This window comes from Elephantulus edwardii, unplaced genomic scaffold (genome assembly GCF_000299155.1).
Source record: "Elephantulus edwardii isolate Elephantulus edwardi_28Jun2011 unplaced genomic scaffold, EleEdw1.0 scaffold00024, whole genome shotgun sequence".
NCBI lineage: Eukaryota > Metazoa > Chordata > Mammalia > Macroscelidea > Macroscelididae > Elephantulus > Elephantulus edwardii.
The window spans coordinates 7,561,401-7,589,014 of record NW_006399774.1 but is presented as its reverse complement, the minus strand read 5'-3'; the positions used below and the strand labels follow the sequence as shown (position 1 = coordinate 7,589,014).

Below are 27,614 nucleotides of genomic sequence, written 5' to 3'. Positions count from 1 at the left end.
CTCTGCTCCCCTTGGCCCCACCCTCGGGGTCCCAGAGATGGGGGCCAGTGCACGAGCCACCAGCAGAGGGGACGCAAGCAGGACCCTCACCTTCACGTAGGACTTCTCCGTGTCCACGAGCTCCTGGATGACCTTGCGGAGCCGGTCAGCGTCTGAGAGGTGGCGGGCCAGTGGCCGGGGCGGGGGGTCCCTGCTCTCACGCGGCGTCTCCATGTCGTCCGTCGGGGGGTCCGCGAAGCTCCTGCACAGTGTGGCGATCTGCTCAGCGCTCTGTGAGGGACAAGAGGGGAAAGGGTGGGTGACATTGCCTGTTCCCAAGGACGTGAGGACCGTGTGTCTCCACCCAGCAGCCTGGCCGGATCCTGGAGTGTCACCAGGACCAGCGGCTTCACCCATCTGCAGCCGCGGTGGCCACTGCTCTCGAGGGACACCGGGAGGGGGGACTTTACAGTCTTGCTGCTCAGGGACAAGAAGGTTGGCTGACACGGCCCGTGTGTGCAGAAATCAGAGGGAAGGCCAAGGCCTAACGCTCTCAGGCTGTTGTTACGGACCATCGAGTGGGAACTGACCCATAGCTCACCCTGCAGTGGGTTTTCAAGGGCAGTAAATCGTATGGGAGGAGACTGCCCATATTCTCCCATGAAGCAGCTGGTGGATTCAAACTGCGTGCCTTTGAGTTGACACAACTCCTTCCCACTAAGCCACCAGAGCTCCCTGAGGAGGCTCGAATCCAGTAAAATGCTGCTTCCTCTCTTCTCCTCTCTGTCCTCTCCACGGCTGGATGGGCCTAGCCTAATGCTCCATCCAGAAACAACGCTGAGAGGGGCAGGAAAGACGTGGCACAGTAACAATGTCAAGATGTCTTGGCCAGCACGGCCTGGGCTTCTGTCTTCAAATCCACTCCAGAGCCCAAGAGAAAGAAGACAAAAGAAACACAAGTGTGTGCAGAGCACAGATAAACCATGGAGTGGAGCTGAGAGCCCACGGTGCAGCTGCTGCATGTACAGGAACGGGGGGCAGAGGAAATGCAGGACCCCTGCTCTTGGCTGAATACCCAGTAGCAGCAAATGGCCTGGGGTGGCCTGGGAGTGCAGAAAGGGATGAGTAAGCTCTGTGGGGCCCCACATATGTAAGTGGAGACTTGGACCCTCGACCTAGACTTGGGGTCCAGCCTCTCCACGTGACACCTCCCTTATGCTTTGAGGAGCACCCTCTGTTACAGCCAAACCATCTTCATCCCACGTTCACTAGTCACCAGGCGTCACCAAGTTGTCTATGAATCATGGAGACCCCACATATATCAGAGTACAGCTGTGCTCCCTAGTGACCTGTCCAGAAGCAGATAGCCAGGCCTTTCCTCCAAGGTACCCTGGGTAACCTGACCCTCTGACCTAAGGGTCAGCGGTCAAGCACATTAACCATCTATACCACCCAGGGACTCCACATCCCATGCTACCTTTCCCTATGTCATTCTTGACCACTGTCTCCAAGCTGCCGGCATACAGGAAGTGTCCACGCCTGGCACACTGACAGGGTTATCTAACAACCAAGTATCTGCCTCCCACCTGAAGGGTTAGTGCAGCATCACGACCCCCAGCACAGGGAGGGGCCAGTTCTCCATCAGTCTCTGACAACTTCCTGTTTCTTACCCAGAACCCACCTCTCTCTGGTTTCAATGCATTTGTGCCTGATGTAGATCATTTGATCTGTCTAGGGTGAAACAGTGCACTTAGCAAAGGTGTCCTGACACCTCATTCGTCCTCTTAGCCTGTAAGTTTTAGAACACAAATAACAAGTACATACTGCAACCCAAGAAGGAAGGTATTTGTAAGGCATCCTGGTCAACCTCGGTAGCCATGCTTTGATAGAAACTGGATCCTGACAAACTCAAGTGACTCAAAAGAAAAATCCATGATGTGCCAAATTTGCCTTTCCCTCTCTCTGTGACCCCGCCCCTTTCACTGTCTGTCATCACCTGATGGCCATCTACAACCAACATAAAAACCCACGCGCATCGCATCTCTCAGTGTTCTGTCTTCATATGATGGGCATTTACAGCCAGCATCAGAGCTCACCCTTGCCCTTCAGTTCAACTCAAGTGAGCACCAAGCGAGGTCTTTGTCTCCAGAGAAGCGAAGGCAGGTCCTTCACCAAGACATGAGACTTGCCAGGTCAGAAACACCACAGCTCAGAACAAGGCAGGCAAAACCAAGACAAGTGTGTGTGCAGCAAACAGAAGATGGCATGTGCTTTAAACAAGTGGAATGCCACTTTGGAACAGGTTGCCTTGGAAAACCTCAGGGAAGAAGTGAGCTGGAACCGGGCCCTTGAAAAGAGTTTGCTCCAAGGAAGCAGCACAGAATGAGCAAAGGTGCTGCGGGTAACTGAGCCAGGCATGCGACAGCCTGAGCCCAGGGGGAAGACAGGGAAGGGCCGCACCCGTGTCTGCTAGGAGGACACCCAGCATGCCTGGCTCTTTAAACACAATTGCTTCCTTCTATTTTGCACATGAATTTTGGTGCAAAAAATCAGTTCCGTCAGGTAAGCGATGAACCAGCAACAAAACACGTCGACCCACATGATTTAAAACCGTTTGCTTCTGAAACAGTTCGCAGCATATGTAAGTACAAATGATTCCTCCCTGGATTTGCACATTATCCACTTGTTTCTGTTTTTAACTCTGAACATGCAGATATTCCTGGTAAGGCTCGTCAGAAGATGCTAATTTCCGGGTAATCTGTTCAAGATTAAGAAAGTGGCTATGGATTCGAAGGTCTTGCAAGAATCAGGCAGAATGTAATGTGACCGATCAAATGTCTCCTATCACATTTAAAATAAAAATGACCTTCTTGTAATCCACACTAGAGGAGCCCCATCACTGGTTGCTCATACCCTGAAAGCCCTAAAAGCCTCTCCTAGTTGTCATTAAGTCAATACTAGCTCCTGGCGAACCCACGTGTCTTCAAGTAGAGTTGTACTTCTTAGTGTATTCAGCGGCTGATGTTACAAAAGAATGCCAGACCCTTCTTCTGATGCACTTGAACCTACATCCTTTCAGTTAGCAGCCAAGCACATTAACCATCTGCACCACTGAGGCCTCCAAAGTCAACAGAACAATGTGACCAATAAGGCAACTCCTTTCTCTTCTAGGATGTGAGCCCCCTGAAGGAGCACGGGCTATTTCCTCAAAGCCTACGGTTCTCCGTTTCTCCTTCCCAGGGGGGCCTCAATGCTATGGCCACTCTAATCTATTTAGCTGTGGCCACATTATTCTAGTTATTATTTGAAAAAAAATCCCAAAAACAAAACAACCTGAGCCTGTTAGAAGTGTGGTTTCATAGAACATTTCAATTAATGTCTAATATCACTGTGTTTCTATTTTAATACCTAGTTCACTGCCTGGGATCATACCAGCTTGCAAGTGGCCACCTAAGACACATGAAATTTGTAGTCTGGAGAAAAAGAGGAAGAAGAATAGTCAAGACTAGGAAAGAAAAATGAATGATGTCACAGTCTTCATCAACTCAACGACAGCCTCCTTCTCCATGAATCAGAAGAACTGAATAGTGCCCAGCTGCCATTAGGAACATTATCAAAGAACCCACAGTAGAATCCTAATCAAATAGGGCTAATTGAGAAACAGAATTTCCAAAGCTCATGGGATCCAAAATTTCTGGAGTCATTAAAGCCAGATGGACTCCGGAAACTGTTTCCATAAGAAGATCTTTAAGCTTTATAACCTTATATAAAAAAATATTCCCTGAAGACTTTTTTTTAAAGCCAAACAGTAGGTTGGCTTATTCAGTTAAGATTATTTGTCTACCACCAGGTGCTCTGCTGGAGAAGGAGGGGGCAATCTCCTCCTGTATCAGTCAGATCTGATTTGATGGTACACATAAAAATAATACAATAAAAATTAAAAAAGATTATTTGTCTTGAATATTATGTTGCTCTGAAAAGTCATCTGGTGGTCAAACTAACACAGCAACTGAAAAACTGAGCTAGGAAGCTTAGAGAACAGGGATTTATTTTAATAAGAGACAAACAATTCAGAAAAGGTATCCGATCCAGCCAAAAAAAAAAAAAGTCAATAAAGCTACAACAACAAAGCTGCGCCATAGTTCTCAGTATTTTGTAATTATATTATGTTATAAACCCTAATCTCTATGAGAAGGCCATGGCCTGGATTAGGTACACCTTTGTATCTAGACTGACATCGTTGCACTCTGGGGAGGGCCATGACAGCAGATTTTCCCAATGCGAGTCATCTTTTGATTTCCTGGACTGCTAGTGTTAAGAGTGTGTGGTGCTGCCAATTGGCAAGAGAGTTGGACAATGACTAAGGATGACAGAAGAAGAGATGCCTTTGAGTTGTGGTGCTGGAGAAGAGTCTTGAACATATCATGGACTACCAAGAAAACAAATAGGTCTGTCCTGGAAAGGATGAAACCAAGTCTCTCCTTGGAGGCTAGGATTTTGAAGCTCCACCTCACGCACGTGGCCAGGAGAGATTGGTCCTTGGAGAAGGACATCATGCTCGGAGGGGTGGATGGACAGCGCAGGAGAGGAAGACCCCGGATGAGATGGATTGATACAGTAACTGGGGCAATGGGGGTTGGTGTGTCAGAATTAGCAAGACTGGCTCAGGACAGGGAAGGGATGGCAGAAGAATAAATGCCTTTGAGCTGTGGTGCTGGAGAAGAATACTGAATATACCATGGACAGCTAGGAGAACAAACAGATTCATCCTGGAGAGGATGAGACCAGACTGCTATTTGGAAGCAAGGATTCTGAAGCTTTGACAGATTTTGGTCATGTTGCAAGGAGGGACTAGTCCCTGGAGAAGGACATCATGCTTTGAAAGGTGGAGGGTCAGTGCCAGAGAGGATGACCCTAGATGAGATGGACTGACTCAGTGACTGGGGTAATGGTGGTAGGTATCAGAAATGATGAAATTTGCTCTGCAGAGAGCAGGGTACAGAGCTGTCGTACAGAGGGTCACTATGAGTCGGAGTCGACTTGACAGCACATAACAACAGCAACAACATGGTTTGCTAAGTATGCTTTCAACGATAAAAAATATAAAATTGTAACATTAAGAAAAGAATAGCTCATAAAATAAAATAAAAAACGGAGGGGGAAGGAATATCTCTGATTGTCCCAGAAATAGAACCTCTGGAGTCATTTTGAGTAATGTTTTAAAAAGCTTCCTGAGTGATGTTAATATGTGTTCTTGTTGGGACACACCTCATTCTGCAAGTGTTGAGGAACCCGGCTGACCACTTCATGCCCTCTCTACCCTGCAGGTTGGTCAGGTGGCAGGAGGACAAAGCCATAATCACCCTACAACCTCGGAGTTCCCGGCATGAGGCTCTATTAGTGCAAAAGAGCTCCAATGTAATGCTCAGGCCCCAGAATGTATTCCTATGTAATCTCTATACAGGGAATTGCACCTCAAGCTCAAACAATATAATTCTGCAGTCCTAAAAAAATTACTGTTTCCAGGGCTGCAGACTCTATATTAAGCTCGTATATATTGCATAAAACAAGATCTGACAAAACTCACCATAAGTTAAATGGCATCTGGTGAGATTACAGTTTTGCTTTCCTGGGATCTCAAAAATCATACCTAACAAGCCAGTGTTAACATAACGAGACTGTAAAAATAAAGTACCGTGCCATTTTAGATAATCAGAATTCATTTTAAGAACGCTTCTGGGAAGATTAATTTCCAGAAAGTGAATGTTAGTCAAGATTTCCTTAGTAATTTCAATTTTTAAGTGCCACCATGAAATGTTCCACATAGCAAAGCATTTAGCAGCTGAGCTGATGTTTCCGGGAGAAGGGTAATTTGGGGTCCAAAAGAGGTCCAGCCCACATAAAAACCTGCACATAGATGCTGTTTTATTCGTAATTGTGAAAACTCAGAAGCAACCAAGATGTCCTTTATGGGTGAGGGGATAAACCCTGTGGTACATCCATACAATGGAGTAGTATTCAGTGATAAAAAGGAGTGAACTTTAGATCTATGAAAAGGTACAAAGGAACAGGAAATGCAGATTGCTAAGTGAAAGAAGCGAGGCTGGGGGGGCCACATGTTACATGATTGCACCCGCATGGCACTCGAGGACAGGAAAAACTAGTGAGAGAGTGACACGGTCAATGGGGAAGGAAGTTAGAGGTGAAGAGGTGAAGCAGTGGGCATGAAACTATCCGTATGATGCGGTCATACTAGACACAGCATCCTGCACATCTGTCAGAACCCAAAGACATCACAGCACAAAGTTAATATAAACTGTAGACTGCAGCTAGGAACAATGTGTCAGTATGGGTTCAACAGTTATAAAACATGTACCACATGAATGTGACTCAATATTAAGAGGAGCAGTTGGAGGGAGCCTTCATGGTTCAGTGGACTTAGTACTGGGCTAGGAAACAGAAGACTGATGGTTCAAATCCACCAGCCACTCCTTAGAGAAGATGAGGCAGTCTGCTTCTCTAAACATCACATCTTCAGAGCCCCGTGGGTAGTCCCATTGTATCTCTCAAGTCTGCAATGAGTTCGAATCAACTCAGCAGCAGTAAGCTTGGATTTGGTGGTTGGAGACAGACAGGAAACATCAGCAAACTCTCTGTACTTACTGAGCAATTTTCTAACAAATGTAAAGCTGCTCCTTAAAAATGGAAAGATCTATAGAAGGGGAAGATGAGGAAGATGAGGATGATAACGTCACTCTCCGGTTCACGTCATTTGGCCACGTGCTAAGCAAATAAAGAGGAAGTATGGATGGCCCCTCAAAAGAGAATTATTATAAATGCACCTTCTGGGTTTCATCTGGACAGGGCACTTCAGTTGCCCCATTATGAGTGAAATCAAGACGGTTAAAGGTGGATTTCTGAATGTATCTGATAAGCTGGTTCTAGAATGGTGACATAATCCAAGAAGCTGGGCTCTCTGAAGAAGAAAGTGGCATCAGGATGGGAGGAAGACTGATCAACACCCTGCAATATGCACATAACAAGAGCTTGCTTTCAGAAAACAATGAAGATCTGAAGTACTTATTGATGAGACACACTGACTATAACCTTCAATATGAATGGATTGCACTTCAATTAAAATAAAAAATTCTCACAACTAGACCATTAGCAGTGGCATGCCAAATGAACTAAGAAAAAATTAAAGTACCTAGGATTTCATTTTACCGGGATCCGTAACCAACATTCACAGAGGCAGCGTCAGTCAATCAAATGACATCACAATGGGACAATCGGCCGCCAAGAACCTCTTTAAAGTGCTAAAGAGAAAGAGGTCAGCATGAAGACTACAGTGTGCCTAACCCAAACCATGGTACATCCAAATGCTTCGTAAGCCTGTGCAAGTCAGGCAATGAGTTAGGAAGACCAGGGTATTACTGATGCCTTTGAATTGTGTTGACAAAACGTATTGAATATACCATGGACTGCTAAAAGAATAAGCCAATCTATCTCGGAACCAGTGTACCCAGAGCACTCCTTAGAAGCAAGGATGGTGCAACTTTGTCTAACATACTTTGTCAGGAAGGGTCTGTCCTTGAGAAGGACATGAAGCTTGGAAGGGCGAAGGGTCAGTGCAAGTGAGGAATACCCTGGACTAGATGGATTGACACAGTGACCATGGTAACCAATGGTGTCAGAGATCATGGGGCTGGCTGAGGATAGGGCACAGTTCGGAGCCCTTGTTCATAGGGTCACTATAAGGCAAAGACAACTCAACAGCACATAACAACAATAGAGTTTCAAGATCCTTAAAATGGAGTTTCAACATGTTTGCTTTCAAGAAGCAACTTGGCTTCACCCCCTCTAGGACAGACCCATTTGTTCTCTTGCCAGTTCAATACTCTTCTCCAATACCACAGCTCATAAGGTTATTGATTCTTCTTCTGTCATCCTTAGTCACTATCCAGTGCTCAGATGCAGAACAAGCAACTGAGAAGAACATGACTTGGGTGAGGTGCACCTTATCCTTTAGAGTGGCACTGTTGCTCTTCGGCATGCTGGAGAGGTCCTTTGACAGCAGATTTTTCCCAATACAATTCATCTTTTGATTTCCTGACTGCTGGTGCTAAGGGTACTGACTCTGGATCTGAGCACACTGAAATAATTAACAACTTAAATCTTCCTCCATCTACCACGATGCTGTCTTTTGGTCCGGTGATGAGGACCTTTGTTTCCCTGATTTTGTGATGTAATCTATATTGGAGGCTATAGCTCTTGATCTTCTGCAGCAAGCATTTAAGTGACCCTACAGAAGAGGGTAAAACTTCCTTGGAAGGTTTCCACAGCCTTTCCTCAGGGGTTTTGTGAGCGGCCTGGAATCGCCAACCTTTCTGTCAGCATCTGAGAGTGTTAACCACATACACCGTCCAGGCACACCCGTGCTCTCGTGCACTGAAAACCCTAGGTTCATGGTCTAGAAGCTGCAGGAGCCTGAAACACAAGATGATGTCAGCCAGCTGCCAGGACTCAGCTACCACATCCTAGAAAATGAGCTAGAAAGTTCCCCTTTAAGTTAAACACCAGAACAATCTCTTCACCCCCGCTATGCCTGGCAGGAGGAAGCCCAGAGGACCATCGAAGGTTAAGGTGACATCTCCGAATCACTCAGAGGACAGGAAGGACCTGGTCTTGATTCTGACCTCTTGGCCTTCACAGAGGACAGAACAAGCGCCCTTGGTAGAGTTTCTGCTGTGGACACGGGGTGCTGTCCATCTGCCAGGCATGCTGCCTGGGGCCACATGGAGGGGGCAGCACCAGGCCCCTCTACCTCTGAGATGCTCAGAGGAGGAAAGAGAGGAAGCAGGGCAGTAGTGGAGTAGATCAGACCTTCTGCAAGGTTAAAGGAGAGCTCAAGCAACATATTCAAATGATTTCTAAAATTTCTCTTTTGGGAGAATAGCTACTAGTTCCATAGGAGCTCTTGAGAGTTCTATGTTGTGTTACCAACTGAAAGGTCAGGTGTGTGAATCCACTAGCTGTGGGACAAAGTCTCCTTCTGAAATACCCACAGCCTCATAAACCCAAAAGACCAGAGTTACAGGTTCTAACTGACTCAGAGGCAGTGGGTGGGTTTTAGAGTGCTTCACTGAATCAAACTCGAGCAAAACGAATTAAAGTTTATATTTCTCAAAATGGCACAAAAAGGAAAAGGCAAGGTGGCTGGGAAAATGCCTACAGTCATCGCTCCCTAAAAGAGACAGTTCCGCTTCTAGAGATTACAGAAGGCAGAAGGGGAATGAAACCACATGAGTGTGAACTACGTCACAGAAAGTCCTTATTTTACACAGAAATGTAGCATTACCCTTCCTAACTTACGATCCAGTGACAGCTAAGACCTATGCAGCCATTTTCCATTGACAAGAAAGATCAACCTGATCTTTTTCAAGCTGGTGACTGAAAAAGATGGTCATGACATATCCTTGGAAAGATAATCAGCCTGGATCTGTATATCTGGATATATACTTACTCTATATAAGGTGCACCTGGGTAGCAAAAATGGTATGTGCTCACCTACTAATTCAAGTCTGGGGGTTCGAACCTACCACCTTCAATACGCTGTGCAGCAGTTCTGCTCTGCACACAGAGGCTCATCATGGGTCAGGGCAACTTGAAAGCAACCGGTTTGGTGTGGGGTTTGGAATTATATATAAATAGGTGTGCGTATGTTTTAAAAAGGAACACTATGGGTCACAAACAGTACTTAATGCTGCATTTCAAAGTTAATTTAATACTAACTTTCTGGCTTATCTAACTGCCCTCTTTTTATATATTGGTGTGGTGTTAGGACTTTTTAAAATGGCTTTTCTAGCCATTGTTTTTCACCCTCTCTGGGAGCATGGTCTCCAGCTGCCTCAATGACGGACACATGGTTCAACATCAACAGAGGTCAACATAAGTGGAAGATCTGGCTAGACTGTGGAGAGACCCTGGTAAATCTTAACCAGTTAGGGCCCTGGAGACGGAGCCAGAGTTAAAGGTTCTGCTTGCTGGACAATTGAGGAAACCAGAGGCTTCATGCATTTTTACTGCTGGACTGAACCTGGACTTTCATGTGCTGACTGAGGTGCCGTCTGAACTAACTGAGGAATTGTGCCTCGCTGTTCACCAGGCTTGAGGCTGGACTTTCACTGTGTGATACTCTTTGCCTTTTCCACCCCTCACACTATTCCCTAATAAATCCCACAGCTGTGAGTAACGTCAAGTCTGTGAGTTAATCTGCAATGAGCACAGGACCCAGTGACCAGTACAAGTAGGTGCAGGAGTGAGGGGCCATGTCTGACCTTGTAGCTATTCTTTTGGTACTGTGGATATTACTGATGGGGACAGTGTCCCTTTGTGGAGGAAGTACAGGTTGAACTTGGTTGTCCCTACGTGGCTCTTGCTCCTTTTCCAACTGGTTTCATTTTAAAAACTAAAAAGGAAACCTTTTCTGTCTTTTAAGAAAACATAACTGGAATCAGAAGAGCATCGTACAAAAGTTTCTGTTCCTTTGGCAGTCTATGATTTGTGCTGTTCGTTAGGGAAGCTGTTTATCATTCAGCCCCCAAACCTTCATGTGCACCTGGGTTTGAGAGACGGAGTGTGGCTGGCTAAGGCAAGGTTGTTACAGTAAGCGATATGCCATCTGTACACAAAGTGTGCAACGTGGGTTACCAGAGAAACAAGGCAGTGAGCACAGCTGCATGGAGCAAGGTCAAGGACGGCTAACACTTAAGCCAAAGCCTCCATGGCAATGTGGAAACAGCCAACACACTTAACTGCTAACTGAAAGCCTGGAGGTTCAAGCCCACTGAGAGACGCCTCTGAAGTGAGCTTCAGTGATTTACCTCTGAAAACTCATGGACTGCACTCCGACGGGGCAGGACGAGAGGAGGAGCTCACAGGTGTGAGGTCCGCTGATGGAAGCCACAGGAGGAGGGGCAGGGTCTGGAGAAGGGGATGCTGAGGAGGAGAGCAGGGTGGGGACAGCAGGAGAGGAAGCGGGAGAAAGGGACCACTCAGCCCAACCCTTTTATGAGTGCAGCTCCTAGCAGCCCTGACCTCAGCATGGGAGGGAGGCATGTCCTGACTAAGCTTTCTTCAAAGATGCCTTTATCCATTGTTGTTGTTGTGGTTGTTGCTATGTGCCATCAAGGTGGAACCGACCCACAGGTGACCATCCAGCAGGTTGTCAGTAAATCAGACAGGAGACTTCTTATCCTCTCCCCATGGAACAGCCAGTGGATTCGAAGCATGTACCCTTGTGATTTCTGTGCAACTTCTCACCACGAGGCCACCAGAGCCCCCCAGACAAGGGACTTAAACATGCAGGCAGCAGAGCTCGACCTTGTCCCAGCGATCACCCACTGTGTGACCTGGATTCATTTCTCCCTGTCTTCGTTTGCCCTTCTGTGAATAGAGAGCACATTTCTTGGGTGGTTGACATAACTGGATGTGGTTAAGACGTGAAAATACTTAGCACAATGCAGCAAGCAGTGGGTAAAGGCGGGTGGAGTGAGTCCTATTGGGGCCCCTTGCCCTGTGGAGATACACACCACCTGGGGCTGCCCCTCCAGGACCGCCTGGGACCAAGGCGTGTGATCTGGAAGTGATCACTGGTGGATTTTTCCAAGGTGGAATGCAGGACTTTGTACCCAGTCCACGTCTGGGCCTGGAAATGAGACTGAGATCTGTGTGGCCACCACAACCCTCCACAGACGGCAGCGGGTGACTGTGCAGGAGCTGCAGCAAGCCCAGGTTACCCCAGGAAAGGTGAGAACTCTACCACGGAGCCTCCTCACATCACTAATGAAGGACCCCACCACCTCCGATGCCTTCGAGCAGATGTGCCCCGCAGGGACCGCATAGAAGAACTGCCCGCAGGATGTCCACGATGAATATGTTTATGGACGCCCACTGTCCCATCCTTCCTGCGCACGGTGGCTGATAAGTTCAAACCACCGACCTTCTGGTTAATAGTCCAACACTCAAAGCAAAGCTTTCGGGGCTCCTCTAATAAAGGTGGTGGTGGTGGCTGTTATGAGCTGAAGAGTCAGAACCGACCCACAGCTGACCCTCCAGTGGGTATTCAGAGTCAGTAAATCACATGAGAGGAAACTGCCCATCCTTCTCCCAAGGAGCAGCTGGTGGACTTGAACCAACAGGGATCAGGAAAAGTTAAGTTTCATTTCTCAAATTGCAATGTTTCTTGAAGTATGAAGAGGAAATTTCTGGCCCTCAGGACTGCCCTCCTCAGCTCTCAATGTTTGCCAGAGAGCTCCTGTCCTTTTGCTGTGCCAGGCTCTGAGGACAAAGCTGTGAGCACAGACAGTGGTGGGAACCAGGGCTCTGATCTCCGTGCCTGAGCAGGATGGCAGTCACAGGAAGGAGGGGACACTGAGGACACCCCCCACCCCCGCCCCACGGAGCGTGCAGCATCTCTGAGGGGGATACAAGGGCTCCAGGAAAATAGAGCTGGAGACAACGGAGACTCGGGGGGGCTCAGAGAGAGAGAAGCTGAAGTCACACAGACCCGAAGGATGGAGAGTGTAGGGCACCCCAGGTCTCCAGGGTGGGCAGCCAGGGCGATGGGTGGGCACAAGACCCCAGGGGTCACTTCACTGCCACTGAGTCAATTCCAGCTCCCAGCAATCCATGCTGCATCTGATCGGCCAGGGTGTGAGTCTTCACAGGATGAGGCTGCCCAGCTTGTGCCCTCAAAGAGCACTTGATAGATTTGAACCACCAACCTCATGCTTAGCAGCCTGGCACGCTCCTCAGGATGCAACGAGGACCCCTCTTCTGGGAGCTGATGGAGGACATTTACAGGGCACCTGCCGAGAGCCAAGGAACGAGTGCACCGTCATCAGGCACCCTCTGTCTGGTGGGGCAGAGCTGAGATTCCAGTAAGGGACCTGCCCAGGCTGAGTGACCAGTGTCCAGGGCAGGGCTGCCACGCCTGCCAGGAGCGGCCCTGGCCCCAGGCAGAGCAGCTGAGCCCAGGATGCGAACCAGGAAGGGAGCAGGGCCCAGTCTTGCACGCCCGCTTCCTGCCTTCTGCTCAGTTTCCTTATTTAACAGGAGTCTGGTCAGAATTCAGGCATGAACATGATATGCTCCCCGTCTCTGCCAGCGACGTCTCAAGGGTCGGGCTACGGTTCTACACAAATCGGGCAAATCTCTCACATAAATTATTGGATTCTTCATTATCACTCCTATGAAATGGAGACCAAATGGCTCACGTGAGCTAATCTTCTTCTCCATGCCGGGTACTGATGCTGCTTTCTTCTTATTTTAAACCCAGAGAGAGACAGTGGGACTTACTTCTGATGGGTAGTAATCAGCAGAGAAGATATAAGCAACAAGTACAACCCTCAGTGAATTAAGGTGGATAGTAGAGAAGATGATCTGTACACCGGGACCTGGAGCTCAAATTTAGCCCATGCCTGTTCCGGTCAATAAAGTATTATTAAAAACCAGCCCTACTCATTCACATACAAACTGTGGTATTGTCACCAATGCGTACTCTTGAGCTGAAATCGACACAAAGCTGTCCCTCCCACAGTTTTCAGAGACAATCACACAAGAGGAGACTGCTCCACTGTCTCTTTCGGAGCAGCTAATGTATTCGATCCTTGTACCTTTGTGTTGGCACTGCAATTCTTTACTGCTAAGCCACAAGACTGGTAAAAAGAACCCGTGGATAGCCAATAATACAATAAATAAGTGTGTCCTGGAGAAGGTGCAGCCAGAGTGCTCCTTGGAGGCAAAGATGACGAAGCTTCGTCTCATGTACTCTGGCCATGTTGTTAAGGGAGGTTATTCCTTATAGGGGGACGTTGTGCTCAAGAAGGTGGAGGGGGGTGGTGAAAGAGAGGAAGGCGCTCCACCAGGTGGGCTGACACCGTGACTGAAACCAAGGGCTTGAGGACAGCACAGGATGGGGCAGGTTTCAGATGTATTGTTTAGAGGGACGCTGTGAGTTGTACTCGATTCACCACCACTTAACAACAGCAACAAGCCAGCAGAATTGCCATGAACAAATTATAGTCTGTAGCTAATTTTGTGCTACAGTGGAGAGCTGAGTGGTTGTGAGAGAGACCAATTTATGGTTCCTAAAACAAAATACTTGAACATTTACAGGTAAAGTTTGCCAATCTTTTGTGTAAAGAAATGAACTCTGATTTAAAAAAAACAAAAACAACCAAAACCAAATCATACCACCTTTCATTTGAAAATAAACCTGAACTCGGTATTATTTATAAAATTTTATCCTGAAATGTTTTCAGCAAATTTAAATTTATTAAATGATTGATACATTCCCCCCCCCCAAACAAAACCCACTGCAGAAGGTCAGTGACTGTAGTTTTCAACATGGATTGAAGGTCAACATCACAAAAACAAAGATTCTTAGCATTTGGCCAACTGGCAGCATCATGATAGATGAAAAACAGACTGAGTTTGTTAATAATTTCAACTTACTTGGTTTCACAATAAACACTGCTGGCACCAGCATTCAGGAAATCAAAAGACAAATAGCATTAGGAAAATCTGCTGTCAGGGACCTCTCCAGAGTGCTGAAGAGTTGCTGTGTCAGTCTAGAGACTAAGGTGAACCTGATCCAGATCCAGGCCATGGTTTTTGCAATTACTTGCCACACATCAGAGAGTTGGACAATGACTCAAGATGACAGGTGAATTAATGCCTTTGAGCTGTGGTGCGGGAGAAGAGTACTGAACATACACTGTGGACTGCCAAGAGAACTCACAGGCCTGTCTTAGGGTGAAAACCAAGCTGTTCCTTGGAGGCTAGGATTTTAAAGCTCCGACTCAAATACTTTGGGTATGTGGCCAGGAGGGATCGGTCCTTGGAGAAGTACGTCATGTTTGGAAGGGTGGAGAGACAGTGCAGGAAAGGAAGACCCTCGATGAGATGGATTGACACAGTGTGTGGTATAATGAGGGTGGGTATGTCAGAGACAGTGCCGTTGGCTCAGGACAGGGCAGGGTTCAGACCTACTATACACAGGGTCGCTTTGAGTCGTAGGCCACTCAATGGCTCATAACAACAGTAACAAACCACTGTGCACAGTCCATCCTAACTTACGGCGACCCTCCACCAGGTTTCTGAGGCTGCTCGTGTAAAAGGACCTGAGTGCCTCATCTTTCTCCTGAGCAGCAGCTGATGGATTCAAACTGCTCAACTTGCAGTCAACAGAGCAACACTGAACATACCACACTATCGGCCGTATAGTTCACATCAAAATGGACAATGCCCACTTGGTGAGCACTTGTCTGAAATTCTCCATGGCCTGACTACAGCTTGTTTTTCTTCTACCAACTCGTATGCCTTTGTCAAGCCTCTCCTTTCCCTTCTGTCAATGAGGAATGCTGGTGGCCTAGCGGTAATAACCTGCACTGCAATTCCAAAGGCACAGTTTTCTAATCTACCAGCTGCTCCCCAGAAGGAAGGGCAATCTCCTCCTGTTTAATTTCCTGCCTCTGAGAACTGGCTGGAAGGTCAGTTATGAGTCGGTTCCCAAATCGACGTCACACAATAACAATATCTTTGTTACTTGTTTGAGGTACATAAACATGTTACACATTTCTTTGCCCTTTTGGTAAATTTAAGTAGAAACCCACTGCCGGTAAGATGGTTCATCATCACATCAACGCATCAGGGCAGAGGAGAACTGCCCAATAGGGTTCCATGGCTGTAAACCTTTGAGGAGCAAACCCTCAAAGCTTCCCGCCCCCAAATCTTTCTCTTATAGAGTAATTGGTGAATTCGAATCATTGACTTTTCAGTTGGATGCAAAGATACTGAAATTCCATCTCACAAGCTTTGGGCATGTTTTCAGGACAGATCAATCCTTGGAGACAGACATCATGCTTGGAAGGGTGGAGGGTCAGCGCAGGGGAGGAAGACCACGGATGAGAAGGAGTGACACGGTTTGTGAGTGCGGGGGCAGGGGCACCTGTGATGGTAGGTCAAGTTTCAGAGCCCCTGTTCATACGGTCACTAGGGATTATAGTCAACTCGATGACACATAACAAGAAGCCCAAAGCTGCTCAAGGGGCTGCATTTGATGGGACCTATCACAGCTTCAAGAGGAGAGGTGGCCAAGCCATCCTCAGTGCCTCAGATGACCCTGACCTTTCCACAGCATTACGTGAACTTACATATGAATCCACGACACCTCCCAAGTGCCTTATGATGAGTGTTATATGGAGAGGTGACAGAGCTATGAACCGTGCATGGTCTCCACCCCACCATAACCCCTTGGGATGCTTCTTGTTGTTATGTGCCGTCGAGTTGCTTGCGCCTCATAGCGACCCTATGTACAACAGCTCTAAACTCTGCTCTGTCCTGTGCCAATCTCATTGTCTCCGACACACTCATTCCAATTGCCCCAGTCACCAAATCAATCCACCTCCCAGAGGGCCTTCCCCTCCTGCACCTGCTCTCCACCATCCCAAGCATGAAATCCTTCTCCAAGGACTGGTCTCTCCTTACAACATGACCAAAGTATGACAGACGAAGCCTCAGAATCCTTGCCTCCAAGGAGCAGCCCAGTTTAACCCTCTCCAGGATTAATCTGTTTTCTTAGCAGTCCATGGTACCCTCAACACTCTTCTCCAATACCACAGCTCAAAAGCATCAATTCTTCTTCTGTCCTCCCTGGTCATTGTTTAGCTCTCTGATGCATAACAAGTGATTGCAAAGACCATGGCCTACACCAGATGCACCTTAGTCTCCGTTGCTCTTCAGTACTTTAGAGAGGTCCCTAACAGCAGACTTTCCCATCACAATACATCTTTTAATTTCCTGGCTGCTGGTGCCAAGAGTGTTGATTGTGGAGCCAAGCAGACTAAAGCTGTGAACAATCTTGATCTCTTCACCATCCATCCTGATGTTGCCAATTGGTCCAGTGGTGAGAACTTTGTCTTCTTGACATTGAGCCTCAGTCCATATTGAAGGCTGCAGTCCTTGACCCTCAGCAGCAAGCACTTCAGGTGGTCCTCAGTTTCAGCAAGCAGGGTTGTGTCATCTACATAACACAGATTGTTGATAGATCGTCCACCAATCCTGACGCCACACTTCTCCTCATAGAGCCCATCCTCCCGGATAATCTGTTCTGCATACAGGTTGAAAAGGTATGGAGACAGGACACATCTGTGGTGCACGCCCTTCCCAGTTTTGAACCATGCAGTGTTTCCTTGCTCTGTTCTGATGACTGCCTCTTGGTTCAAGTATAAGTTTCTCATTAGCACGATCAAGTGTTCTGGGATTTCCATTCTTCTCAGTCAGACACAGTTTGTTATGATCTTAGGCAGCCTGATTTTCTGTTCTAATGATGATGTTGCATGCCATGGAGTCAAATGCAACTCATACTGACCGTATGAACTCTGAATCGATTGTTGGCTAGAAATGAATACTTGGCATCCAGTGTGAGAAAAACAAAAGCGAAAACAACGCTGCCTTGGAGAGAAGAATCACAATTGCATCGTTTAATATCCGGGTAAGCTAATTACAGCTCGTGGCACACCAGTTAAGCACTTGATTGTTAAGCAAAAAGTTAATAGTTCAACCCACCCTGAAGCTCTTGGGAATCAGCTCCTGCAAAGATTTCAGCCTTGAAAAGATACTCTCTGGGGCAGGTCCACTCTGTCACACGGAGTCACAATGAGTAGGAATCAATATGATGGCACCTTAATTCGACACGAGTATAAAAACTCCCATATTCACAACCATCAAGTCGATCCCCAAAGACCCTCCACTGGCTTTCCATCGCTGTACGTCATAAAGGCAGGACACCACCTTTCTTCTAAGGAATCGGCTGGTGGATTTGAACTGTTGACATTTCTGTCAGCGGCCCAACAAGTTACTAGTACCCTTTTTATCATCCTGAGAGGGACGAGGGTGAAGCTTCATTTCACATACTTTGGGCATGTTGTTAGGGGGGACCAGTCCTTAGAAAGGAGTATTATGCTTGGAAAGGTGGAGGATGGGCAAATGAGAGGAAGACCCTCAACCAGGCGTAGCGATACAACGACTGACGGGCGTCAGAGATGCTGAGGGCGGCACAGGACAGGACAGAGCTCAGATCTGCTCTTCACAGGGTCGCTGTGAGCTGGACTCAATTCGACGGCACCTAACAAAAACGACCCTTTCATTGTAGATTTACCTTTTTTTTCTTCTGCAATAGTCCAGTTGGTTTCACTGACCCTGGCGTTGGTTCTGCCCAGTCTCAGTGAACCCCCCTCTGCTAGGTCACAGCAACCTTACACGACAGACAACTGCCCCCTGCCCCAGGTTTTCAAGGCTGTGACTTCACAGAAATGGACCGTCATGGACCGTCACTTCTTTTTGTGAGGAGTGGGGGGGGGGGAAGGGGGGGTTCAAACCTGCTGACTTTTTGGTTAACGGTCAAGTACTTTCACCACTGCACAACCAGGAGGCCTTTCTGATCAGTGGAAATCCTAAATAGCACTGGCTTTCAAAGCACGGCTAGTTGCCAGGTTGTTAAAGTGACCTGCTCCTAACTGCCGTTAAAAATTTGTAAGCATTTGTCCAACGATAAAGCCCCTAGATCAGGAAAGGGCAGGTCATAAGGACTAATGGAGATAAGAATGACAGGGAGGAATCGGGGAAAGTGCAACTGTAACGGATGTTTGAAAAGAAAATGTGCACAAGTTGACTAAGAACTCAGTTTGCTTTTAAAACTCTTAAATAACCCACAATTTAAAAATGCAAGGAAGGAATTTGCAGTTAACTCAAAAACAGGGGCATGGTATGTTCTGTGTCTGCTGCTAACTGAAAAGTAAGTGGTTCAAAACCACCAGAGGTTCACCCTTGGAGACCGGAAGGAAGAGCCCATCAGTCAGAACAAGCCCAGGGGCAGCAGATTTGGTTGTGGCCATGAAGTGGACGAAACAAATGAAGCTTAAGAAAGGAAACCGGGACAGCTAGTGTTTGTAATAGATGTCTGACTGGATTGAACCAGGAAATACAAATCACTAGGGAGCTCTGGTAGTCTAGTGATAAGAAGCTGGGCCGCAATCCCAAAGGGACACAGTTTGAATCCACCAGCTACTCCCTGGGAGAAGGATGGGCAGTCTCCTCTCCATGAGATTAACTGCCTCTGAAACCCACTTTGAGGGTCAACTATGAGTCAGTTCCCACTTGATGGCACACAGCAACATCAGAAATCAACCCCAAAAGCAAAGGGATGGTCCCTGGGGGAGAAGGAGAAGGGATGGGAGGAGAGGGGCCAAGCTCAGATGAAGAGACGAGATGGAGATGAAGGCAAGAAGGCCGAGGAAACTGCCTCTGGAGCCTTCAGGCGGGGAGAGTCACTCTCAGACTCCCTGGAACACTGGTTCGCCCCCAGGCTCTGCGCCCTGGTGATGTCGCTACATAGAGCCCTCGTCTAAGGACCCACATGTCAGTAGGGGGCAGTGGTGCGCACCTGCCCTCATCACCTGGATAAGGCGACCCAGCGGGCTCCATTCTCTCTGAGACTGGAAGAGCCAGGATGGGAATAGATTTTGAACCAGCCCAAAGCTGCAAACAGGCTGAGAGGGAGCAAGGCTACTGGACTCTTGTGTTTTAGACGACACGTGTGGTTTCTGAGCACTTGGCGATGCAATCTCCAGGCTGTGCAAGAGCAGGTCAGGGCTCACTGTGCCACCGCCCAGCCAGGAGCTGCTGCAGGAGGTCTGTCATGAGTGCATTCAGGGGGCAGCAGGGGGGCTACCTGCTCAGCGCGGGACAACAGCTCAGCCACACTTACTCAATAATCTATAGCCAAGGGGAGCTCTGGTGGCCTAGTGGCAAGAAGCTGCAACTACAATCCCAGAGGCGCACGGTTCGAATCCACCAGATGCTCTGCTGGGAAAGGAGGGACAATCTCCTCCTGTACCAGTCAGATCTGATTTGACGGTACACTCACACACTCACACACACACACACACACACACAATTTTTAAAAAACCCTTTAAATTAAAAAAATAATAATCTATAGCCAGCACTTTCACCACGTCTTTGATGCGCTGAAGGGCAGGTGAGCTTGTCCACTACAAGTCAGGAAGCACGAGCCAGCCTGCGCTCACCTAGCGGTCAGGATACTCCACTCCTGTCTGAGAAACTTACTGCATCCCTTCCAGGGGCTGAGCCTTTGAAAAGAGGCTTTGATCCTGGAGCCAGGTGCTATGGGGTTGGGAGACAGATACCAGCCAGAACGAGAAGCTGAATCTGATGTTGAGAAAAAAAAAAAAGGGGGGGGGGAATAAAGCAAAAGGAGCGTGGAGAAAAAAACTGGGAAAGTGTTCACTGCAGACACTAGTCAAGAAGCACAGGTGAGGTATTTCTCACTGCAGGACCCAGCAATGGAGGCAGTAAAGGAGCCGGGGGTGCAGGGGGAAGTGGGGAGAGCTGTACTGGAAACCGAACAAGCTAAGAAAGGACAAGGGGCGCCGAAAACAAAAGACAGAAACAGTGAACAGACATAAGCAGGGGTAACCTCAAACACACGGCTTCCGTGTTCTCTTTTCTTGCCATATTTGCGACAAATGTATTTCTGTCTCCCTTGTTCTTCCCGTGGACTGCCAAAAGAACAGACAGACATATCTCGGAGAAGGTGAAGCCAGCTTCCTCCCTGGAGGCAGACATGGCAAAGCTTTTTCTCTCATACTTTGGGTATGTTGCTAGGAGAGGTTATTCCTTGGAGAGGGGACATCATGTTTGAAAAGGTAGGAAAGGTCAGCCAAGGAGAAGACGACTCTCAACTAGACGGATTGGCACAGCGACTGCAGCAATGGGCTTGAGTGTGTCAGAGAATGTGAGGAGGGCACAGGGTTCAGATCTGTTGTTCACAAGGGTCGTTAAAAGTCTAAACGGCACCTAACAACAACAGCAATAAGAAGAACAACAACCCTTGTCTCTCATGCTATTGGCAAGAAAAGCAGGAGAGACTGATGTGCAAATTAACTACCCCATCTTCATTCTCAGTTATTACAAGGTAGTATTTGGAGGATGTCAGTGATTAACATGAAAGGTCGGAGGTTCAGTTCCACCCAGAGGCTCCTCCGAAGACAGGCCAGATGATCTGCTTCCTAAGAGTCAGCCGGTGAAAAGCCCTTGCAGAACAGCTCTGCTGAGGAACAGATGGGGAGCCATGATTCAGCACCATCTCGACAGCTACTGGTTCTGGGTCCTTTTTTAGTAACTTCTTTTGTGTTTTTTTTAAGATGGTGACAAAATCATAATATTTGCTTGTCTGGTGTTCTTGTTATTGTTAGAGCTCTAGTCAACTATGATTCAAAGACCCTGTGAACAACAGGTGTGAGTCTGCCCTCTCTGTGCCGCCCTCCTCCTCTCTTCCAGGCTTGTGTCCACTGCATTGCTGCAGTCACTGGCTGCAAGCCATCTTCAGTGGTGAGAATCTTCTTCTCTTTCACTGGTCTTCCACCTTTCCCAGCAGGAGCTCTTTTTCCGAGAACCAGCCCCTCCTGACAACATGCTCAAAGTACATGAGACGAAGTTTCACCAGCCTTGCCTCTAGGGAGCACCCCGGTCGCAACTTCTCCAAGACAGACTTGTTTGTTCTTTTAGAAGTTCCATTCATTAAAAAAAAAAAAGAAGTCCATGAGATATTCCGTACTCTTCTCCAACACCACAATTCAGGGGCATCCATTCTTCCAACTTTCCGATTCTTAAGAAACAAATGAAAATACCATGGCTAGAATCAGGTCCACCTGTTGCAGACCAAGGGCAAAGTATTTTTATAAGTATTAATAATGGAATAGAACACCAGGAATGTAGGAGAAAACAAGAGGTGAAGCAGGAGGCAAACAGTTCTCGAACCACTGAAGGGAACTGCCTGCCAATTCCAGCTTTCCTGTCTTTTATTGAAAATTAGCATGAAGTAAATCACAAAGAGAATCCAATACAGGTGAACCTAAGCTTTCTCTATTGACAACCTTCTGCTTGACTCAGGAGCGAGGGGCGATGCAAAAATCCTGTAAACACTTAAGGATTACCTTAGTGTTTCAGGATTAATTACAGCTGATATCAACCTCCCTCATAACCTGAAGTAGTATTCTGTTTATTACAAATACTTAATATAAAATTTGGTGTTCCATATGCACCTTAGTCTTTAGGCTGGCATCCTTGCTCTTTAGAATGTTAAAGAGGTCCTAGACTGTAGACTTTCCCAATTCAATGTATCATTTGATTTCTTCTGTTATTCTTAGGCAGAGATTCCGCCCTAACTTCCCTGTCCCCAAACTAAAATTTGCTCATAGCTGAGACTACAGAGAAAATTGTAGGGTGACTCAGAAACAATTTTTCAGAACTTATTTTTTTTCAAAAGTTAAACCAGCTAAACAGTGGGGCCAGGATGCTATTAAAAGGTGAGAACCCACCATAAGCAATAAAGGCATGAGAAAAACACTGAGACATAAATGCATTTTCATTTCTTTTGTAAAATCAGGGCTTTCGTTTATGTGTCATCCTGCACACACAACAGTCAAAGCTTCAAGGTGATCGTTCAAGGTGACCTTCTCACAATGGCTTTAGACCAGAGAGTGTCTTTGTGAAGGAGATTTTAATCAACGAAAGAATGAATATAGAGAGGCTAGTGCTAGATGCCAGCAAGCCCGTTCTGACGCTCATTGACCCTGTGGACCACAGAAAGCAGCCCTGCCTGGCCTGCGCCAGCCTCACAGCTGTCATGATGCCTGAGCCCACTGCTGCAGCCACAGGGACCATCCGTCTCTCTGAAGGACTTCCTCTATCCTGGTGACCCTCTGTATTACCACGCGCATGTCCTTCTCCAAGGACTGAGCCTTCCTACGTGACACTGACGCGGGAGGCAACACATGACCTTGAGTGTGTCCCACTTGAGCTGCATTTACAGCTCATCTCCAGCACTGAACGCTAATGGTCCCCTGAGTCACCCCTCTCTGATTACATTTTATTAAGAATAAGACTCAAGGCCACCAAATAGTAACAAAGTTACTAAAACGAGTTTGCAATGGCAGCTGTCATCACTTCCAACGAGAGGAAACGGCATCAGTAAGGAAAAGTCCTAGTCCACGAGCTGGGATGAAAAGCGCCACAAAGTCCTTTTCTCAGACCCAGGAGAGAGAAAGGGAGGTGGAAACACGGCCCCACCGTCTCCTGAGTGGGAACATACAAAGCACGCCCTCCCGGTTTACACACAACAGCTGTTCATGTTACTAAGATGTTCTGGCTTAAGATCAAAGTTAAAATTCAGGTCTCAAGAAATAAATCACTTTTTCATGCTTGGCAAGGTAGAGGGTCAGCGAAAGGAAGGCCCTCAGCCAGATGGACTGACCCAGTGACTCAGATGAGGATGTCACACGACAGGACGGGGCTCAGCTCTGTGGGTCACAGGGTCGAACAGCAGCAGCAACGATCTGAAAAATGAAAGCTTTTGAATGTCCTAAAACTCTGGGTATAGAACACTGTAAGGAGTTAGTATTCAATCACCCAGAGGCGTCTTTCCACGACCATTAAACAGACGCTCTGCTCTCCACCTAATCCCTTCTTTGCCAGCCAGTGACTGTCCCTCACTTAATGCTCTTCAAAAAACCAAATGCCAAGTAATTCACCCTTGGATCAGTTGACACTCTTCCCAACCCCACAGGACAGAGGAGAGCTGCCTGAGAAGGTTTCCAAGGTGGTGAATTTTTACAGGAGGCTGCTCTGGTGGCCTGGGGGTGAGGAACTGTGTTGCCAAGCCAAAGGCAGGCAGGCAGGTCAATTCCACCAGCCACTCCATGGGAGAAGGATGAGCTGTCTCCTCCTGTGATTTACTGCCTCTGAAAATCCAGAGGTTCAGCTGTGAATTGATGGCACTTAAACACAACAACAAATCTGTACAGAAGAAGAGAGCCTGCCCTTCCGCACAGAGAGCCCGGTAGATTCGAACCTCCAACCTTCTTGTTAGTAGTTGAACGCTTACACACTGTACTACCAGTGCTTAAGGGCTTCTCCATTGTCCTCTTAGAACTTTAAAACAAATGAAGAATGAATTCCTAATTCCATCCATTCAATTAGCCTTGGAAAAATAAAACTGAAGAAGTGCAAACAGAACATTGTGGTTTTCATATTTTAAGTACCTGGTAGTTGATTGAGAAACCACGAGAACTCTTAAGTGAAGACAGAGCCCAGGTTACTCACATGTGCACTTAACATCGTAATTACTAACCTACAGTGAGGCTCCCAAAGGGGAAATCCATGGGCAACTCTTTACACAGATGTCATGAATCCACAGCTTCTATTAGATTCTCAAAAGGCCCACTCAAGTCATTTCCCACACAAGTATGAGATACAGGAATAACTAATCCCACCATCTTTCAAATCCTTCCTAAAGGTTTTAACACCAATGAATTATACGAGAGAGAGCAAGTAACCCAAGTTCATGCTAACTGTGGACTTTTCCTCCAAGCAGCCTCCACGTTCTTGGCTGGGGGCTGAGGGCTAGTCAAGGCATGGCCACTCGGGATGGGGTGTCCAGGTGGAAGGACAGACAGGGAAGAGGGAGGGGAGGCCTGCAGACTGTCAGAACCATGCTGGGTCACCCAGACCCCAAAGCCACCCTCTGGTTCTATCGAGGTGAAGTGCAAAGACTCATTCAAGGGCACGGGAGGGTCAACGTAAGAGCAGATACATGCCCTCTTGAGGCCCCCAGAAATATACAAGAACATGCAGATGCCGACTGCTCTGAGGATGGGCTCTGCCCGGGAAAATGCACACACATATAAACACACCTGCATGCTTTCTCCTCCCTCTAAAATGACTCTCGTAACTCTCCACCTCCTGTCCAGGAAAGCTAGAAAGAAAGGTGCAGAATGGGGTCAGCGATGCATGGAGGCTGCAGGCCGGAGGAACAGAGGGACGGAGGGACGTCTCACCCAAAGCCATCCCGAAGGCCTCACAGAGCACAGGCCATGCACTTGGCCTGGCCTTGACCTAATCATCACTCAGAACACTAAAGTTCAAGTTCACAGTCCAACGAGCAGCAAAGCAGCTATTCTTTGTGCCTGACTCCCTGACCCCTGCAGCGTCCTCCTCTCAGGACGGGTACAGCACAGTCCAATGGAGGGACAGTGGGGACACCAGTGCGGGGGAAATCATGTGGCAAACCGTGCATTTCGGCCAAAACCACAGCGTCCACCTCGAATCGAATCTAAACTGAGCAAACAGCCCAGGAGCCTCCGAGTCACTTTCGGGTTAGTCATCGTCCCAGCAGGCGGAGAAAAGGGGTGTAATTATGCCTTCAGCACTGGGCAGGGCTGTCAGAGCCAGGGCCCCCTTACAGGCCTGCTCCAAGCCCGCTGGCTGGTGAGTCACCCCAGGCTGCCTCCCAGAACTTCTGCCTCGTCTCCTTCATGTCACACCCCTTCGAAGAGGACTCTGAACAAGCACGATTCCTGTTTCCCAGGAAAACAGGATGAAAAGGGAAGAGAATGAGAGGGCAGGGGTAAGAGAACAGTGGTGCTGTGGTTAAGAAGAGGGCAGGGGAGGCAGGGGCTGGGACAAGACGGGTTAACAAGAGCCAAAAGCATGAGGCTGGGAAGGGAGAGGACCGCATGATAAACTGGATGAGTGCTGAGCATCCAATGTTCTCAGACACAAAGATTTACCACAATAAAAAACTAACAAAAGAAAATGAACCCTCTCTTAACCCTGCCAGTGAGAGCCTGGATGGAACAGGCTGTCAGTTGCTAATTTAAAGGCTGACGGTGCAAGCCCACCTAATAGCAGAAGAAAGGCCTGGCAATTGGCTCTCTCAAAGATGGAGCCCAGGAAAATCCTACAGACAAGTTCTCCTCTGTGACACACAGGCTGCCCGGCGGTCAGCTCCAGTAGGCCCTTCCCACGGCAGTGACTGGAACAGCGCCATGTCGTCTGCAGACAGAGGGGTGGGGAGGGACGTGGCCGGTGGTCCTCCAGCCTGGGCAGCCTCTGGGCCTCTCTCCTTTTCTCAGGACTCTGCTGTCTGCACATGCACATAGTCTGCATTTACGCAGACCCGTTGGCAACAAAGAGGACAGGCGGCTGGCTCTGTGCTCTCTCCTGGGGCAAGGGCGTCGAGGGGCAGCTCTCTGGCTCCCACACCCAGCGAGAAGGCTGGCATCTCCCAGCGTCCCACAAACCTGGGACAAACCAACAAGGGAGAAGCATGAAGCCCCTCGAGCTGGGAAAACGAGAGAGGCAAGAATCCAGTTAACCACAAGGAGTTCAAACCACCATTCATCCAGTTAACCACAAGGAGTTCAAACCACCATTCAGAGTCCACAGAACTCTACACACGTGTCCACGAACCTGCCACCAATTCCCCGCCGTCAGGAAGGTCATAGCGAGGGCAGCACCTGCATCCGAGGGAAGGGTGCAGAGCAGGAGCCCAGCTCCCCGCTCACTTCTAGGTCCCTGTGCCTCTCTCTGCTCTGCAGCGACCCTTCTCCCCAAAGAGAACAGCCTGTACATCCCCGTGGACAAGTCCCTCAGCACCCACAGCCCACACCCACGAGGTGAGGGCTAACATCACCTGCTGTTGTTGTTGTTACATGCTGTTGAGTTCCCTGCGACTCATAGCAACCCTATGTACAACAGCCCTAAACCCTGCTCTGTCCTGTGCCGGTCCCCTAGCCCCTTCTTATCTAATCTTCAACCCGTGACAGTGACAAAGCTCTCCCATGGCCAGCAGCAACCACGAGAGGAAAGGTGGGCGGGCTTTGTCTCCATGACCAAGCCACGCAATCCCTCACCCTCAGGCACTAGATTTGGCCATTTCCGCACTCCTGGATGTGGCCAGTGACAACAACTTCAAGAAGCCCGAGTGTGTGACCGAGCTGTTTCAACCCCACAAGCCTCTTAACGTCAGTAACATCTGAGCAAGGTCCTTACAGATGTACACAGCTCTGATCTCTCACATCCACCCCACAGTTCAAAGGGCCAGTAGGGGAAGGTGAGTGGGGTGGACTGTGCCTACGTGAGAGACACCAGGAGGGGTCGTTTTCATCCTCTCTCCCACGACAGCCTCTGCTTGGACAGAACCACACATGTTCCTCAAAACAAGGCAGGGAGATGAGGAGACCCAGGCTCACAAACGTCGAGCGATCTTCCCAGGTGACCAAGGGGTTATGTTCGGTGAAGCCGAAACGTGAATGAAGGTTTCCTCCCCAGGCCATACGCCCATCGAACCACAGCCCAAAGCAAACCCTCCACAGCCTGGTCGGTTCCAGCCCTACAGAACAGAGTGGTGCTGTCACAGGGTTTCCTGATGGGACCAGATTGCCTCACCTTTCCCCTGTGAAGTGACTATCCAGTGAGTTCAACCTGCAGCTGACCACTCAATGCTTAACCTACTGCACTACCACGGCTTACCAGGGAAGGATGCCTGGAATTAAATCACCATGAGTGATTTCTGACCTACGAATGGAGAAAATGTAAACCTAAAACATCTCTCTGGACAAATAGGCTTGCTTTGAGGACGTCATTACCATCCTCAGTCAAAGAGGAATTCAGTCAAACCACCTGCATTTAGAAATACCAAACCCCCCCCC

General features: G+C 48.1%; 1 protein-coding gene across 2 annotated transcripts in view; it reads right to left on the bottom strand.

Annotated features, from left to right (window-relative positions):
- The window catches only part of TIAM2 (T-cell lymphoma invasion and metastasis 2), a 537,146-nt gene that overhangs the window by 23,265 nt on the left and 486,267 nt on the right, over nucleotides 1-27,614 (bottom strand). For both annotated transcript variants that reach the window (XM_006882752.1, XM_006882753.1), the window contains one exon: nucleotides 91-270. In XM_006882752.1, the coding sequence (XP_006882814.1) occupies nucleotides 91-270 (180 nt within the window). The remainder of the gene's footprint in view (nucleotides 1-90; nucleotides 271-27,614) is intronic.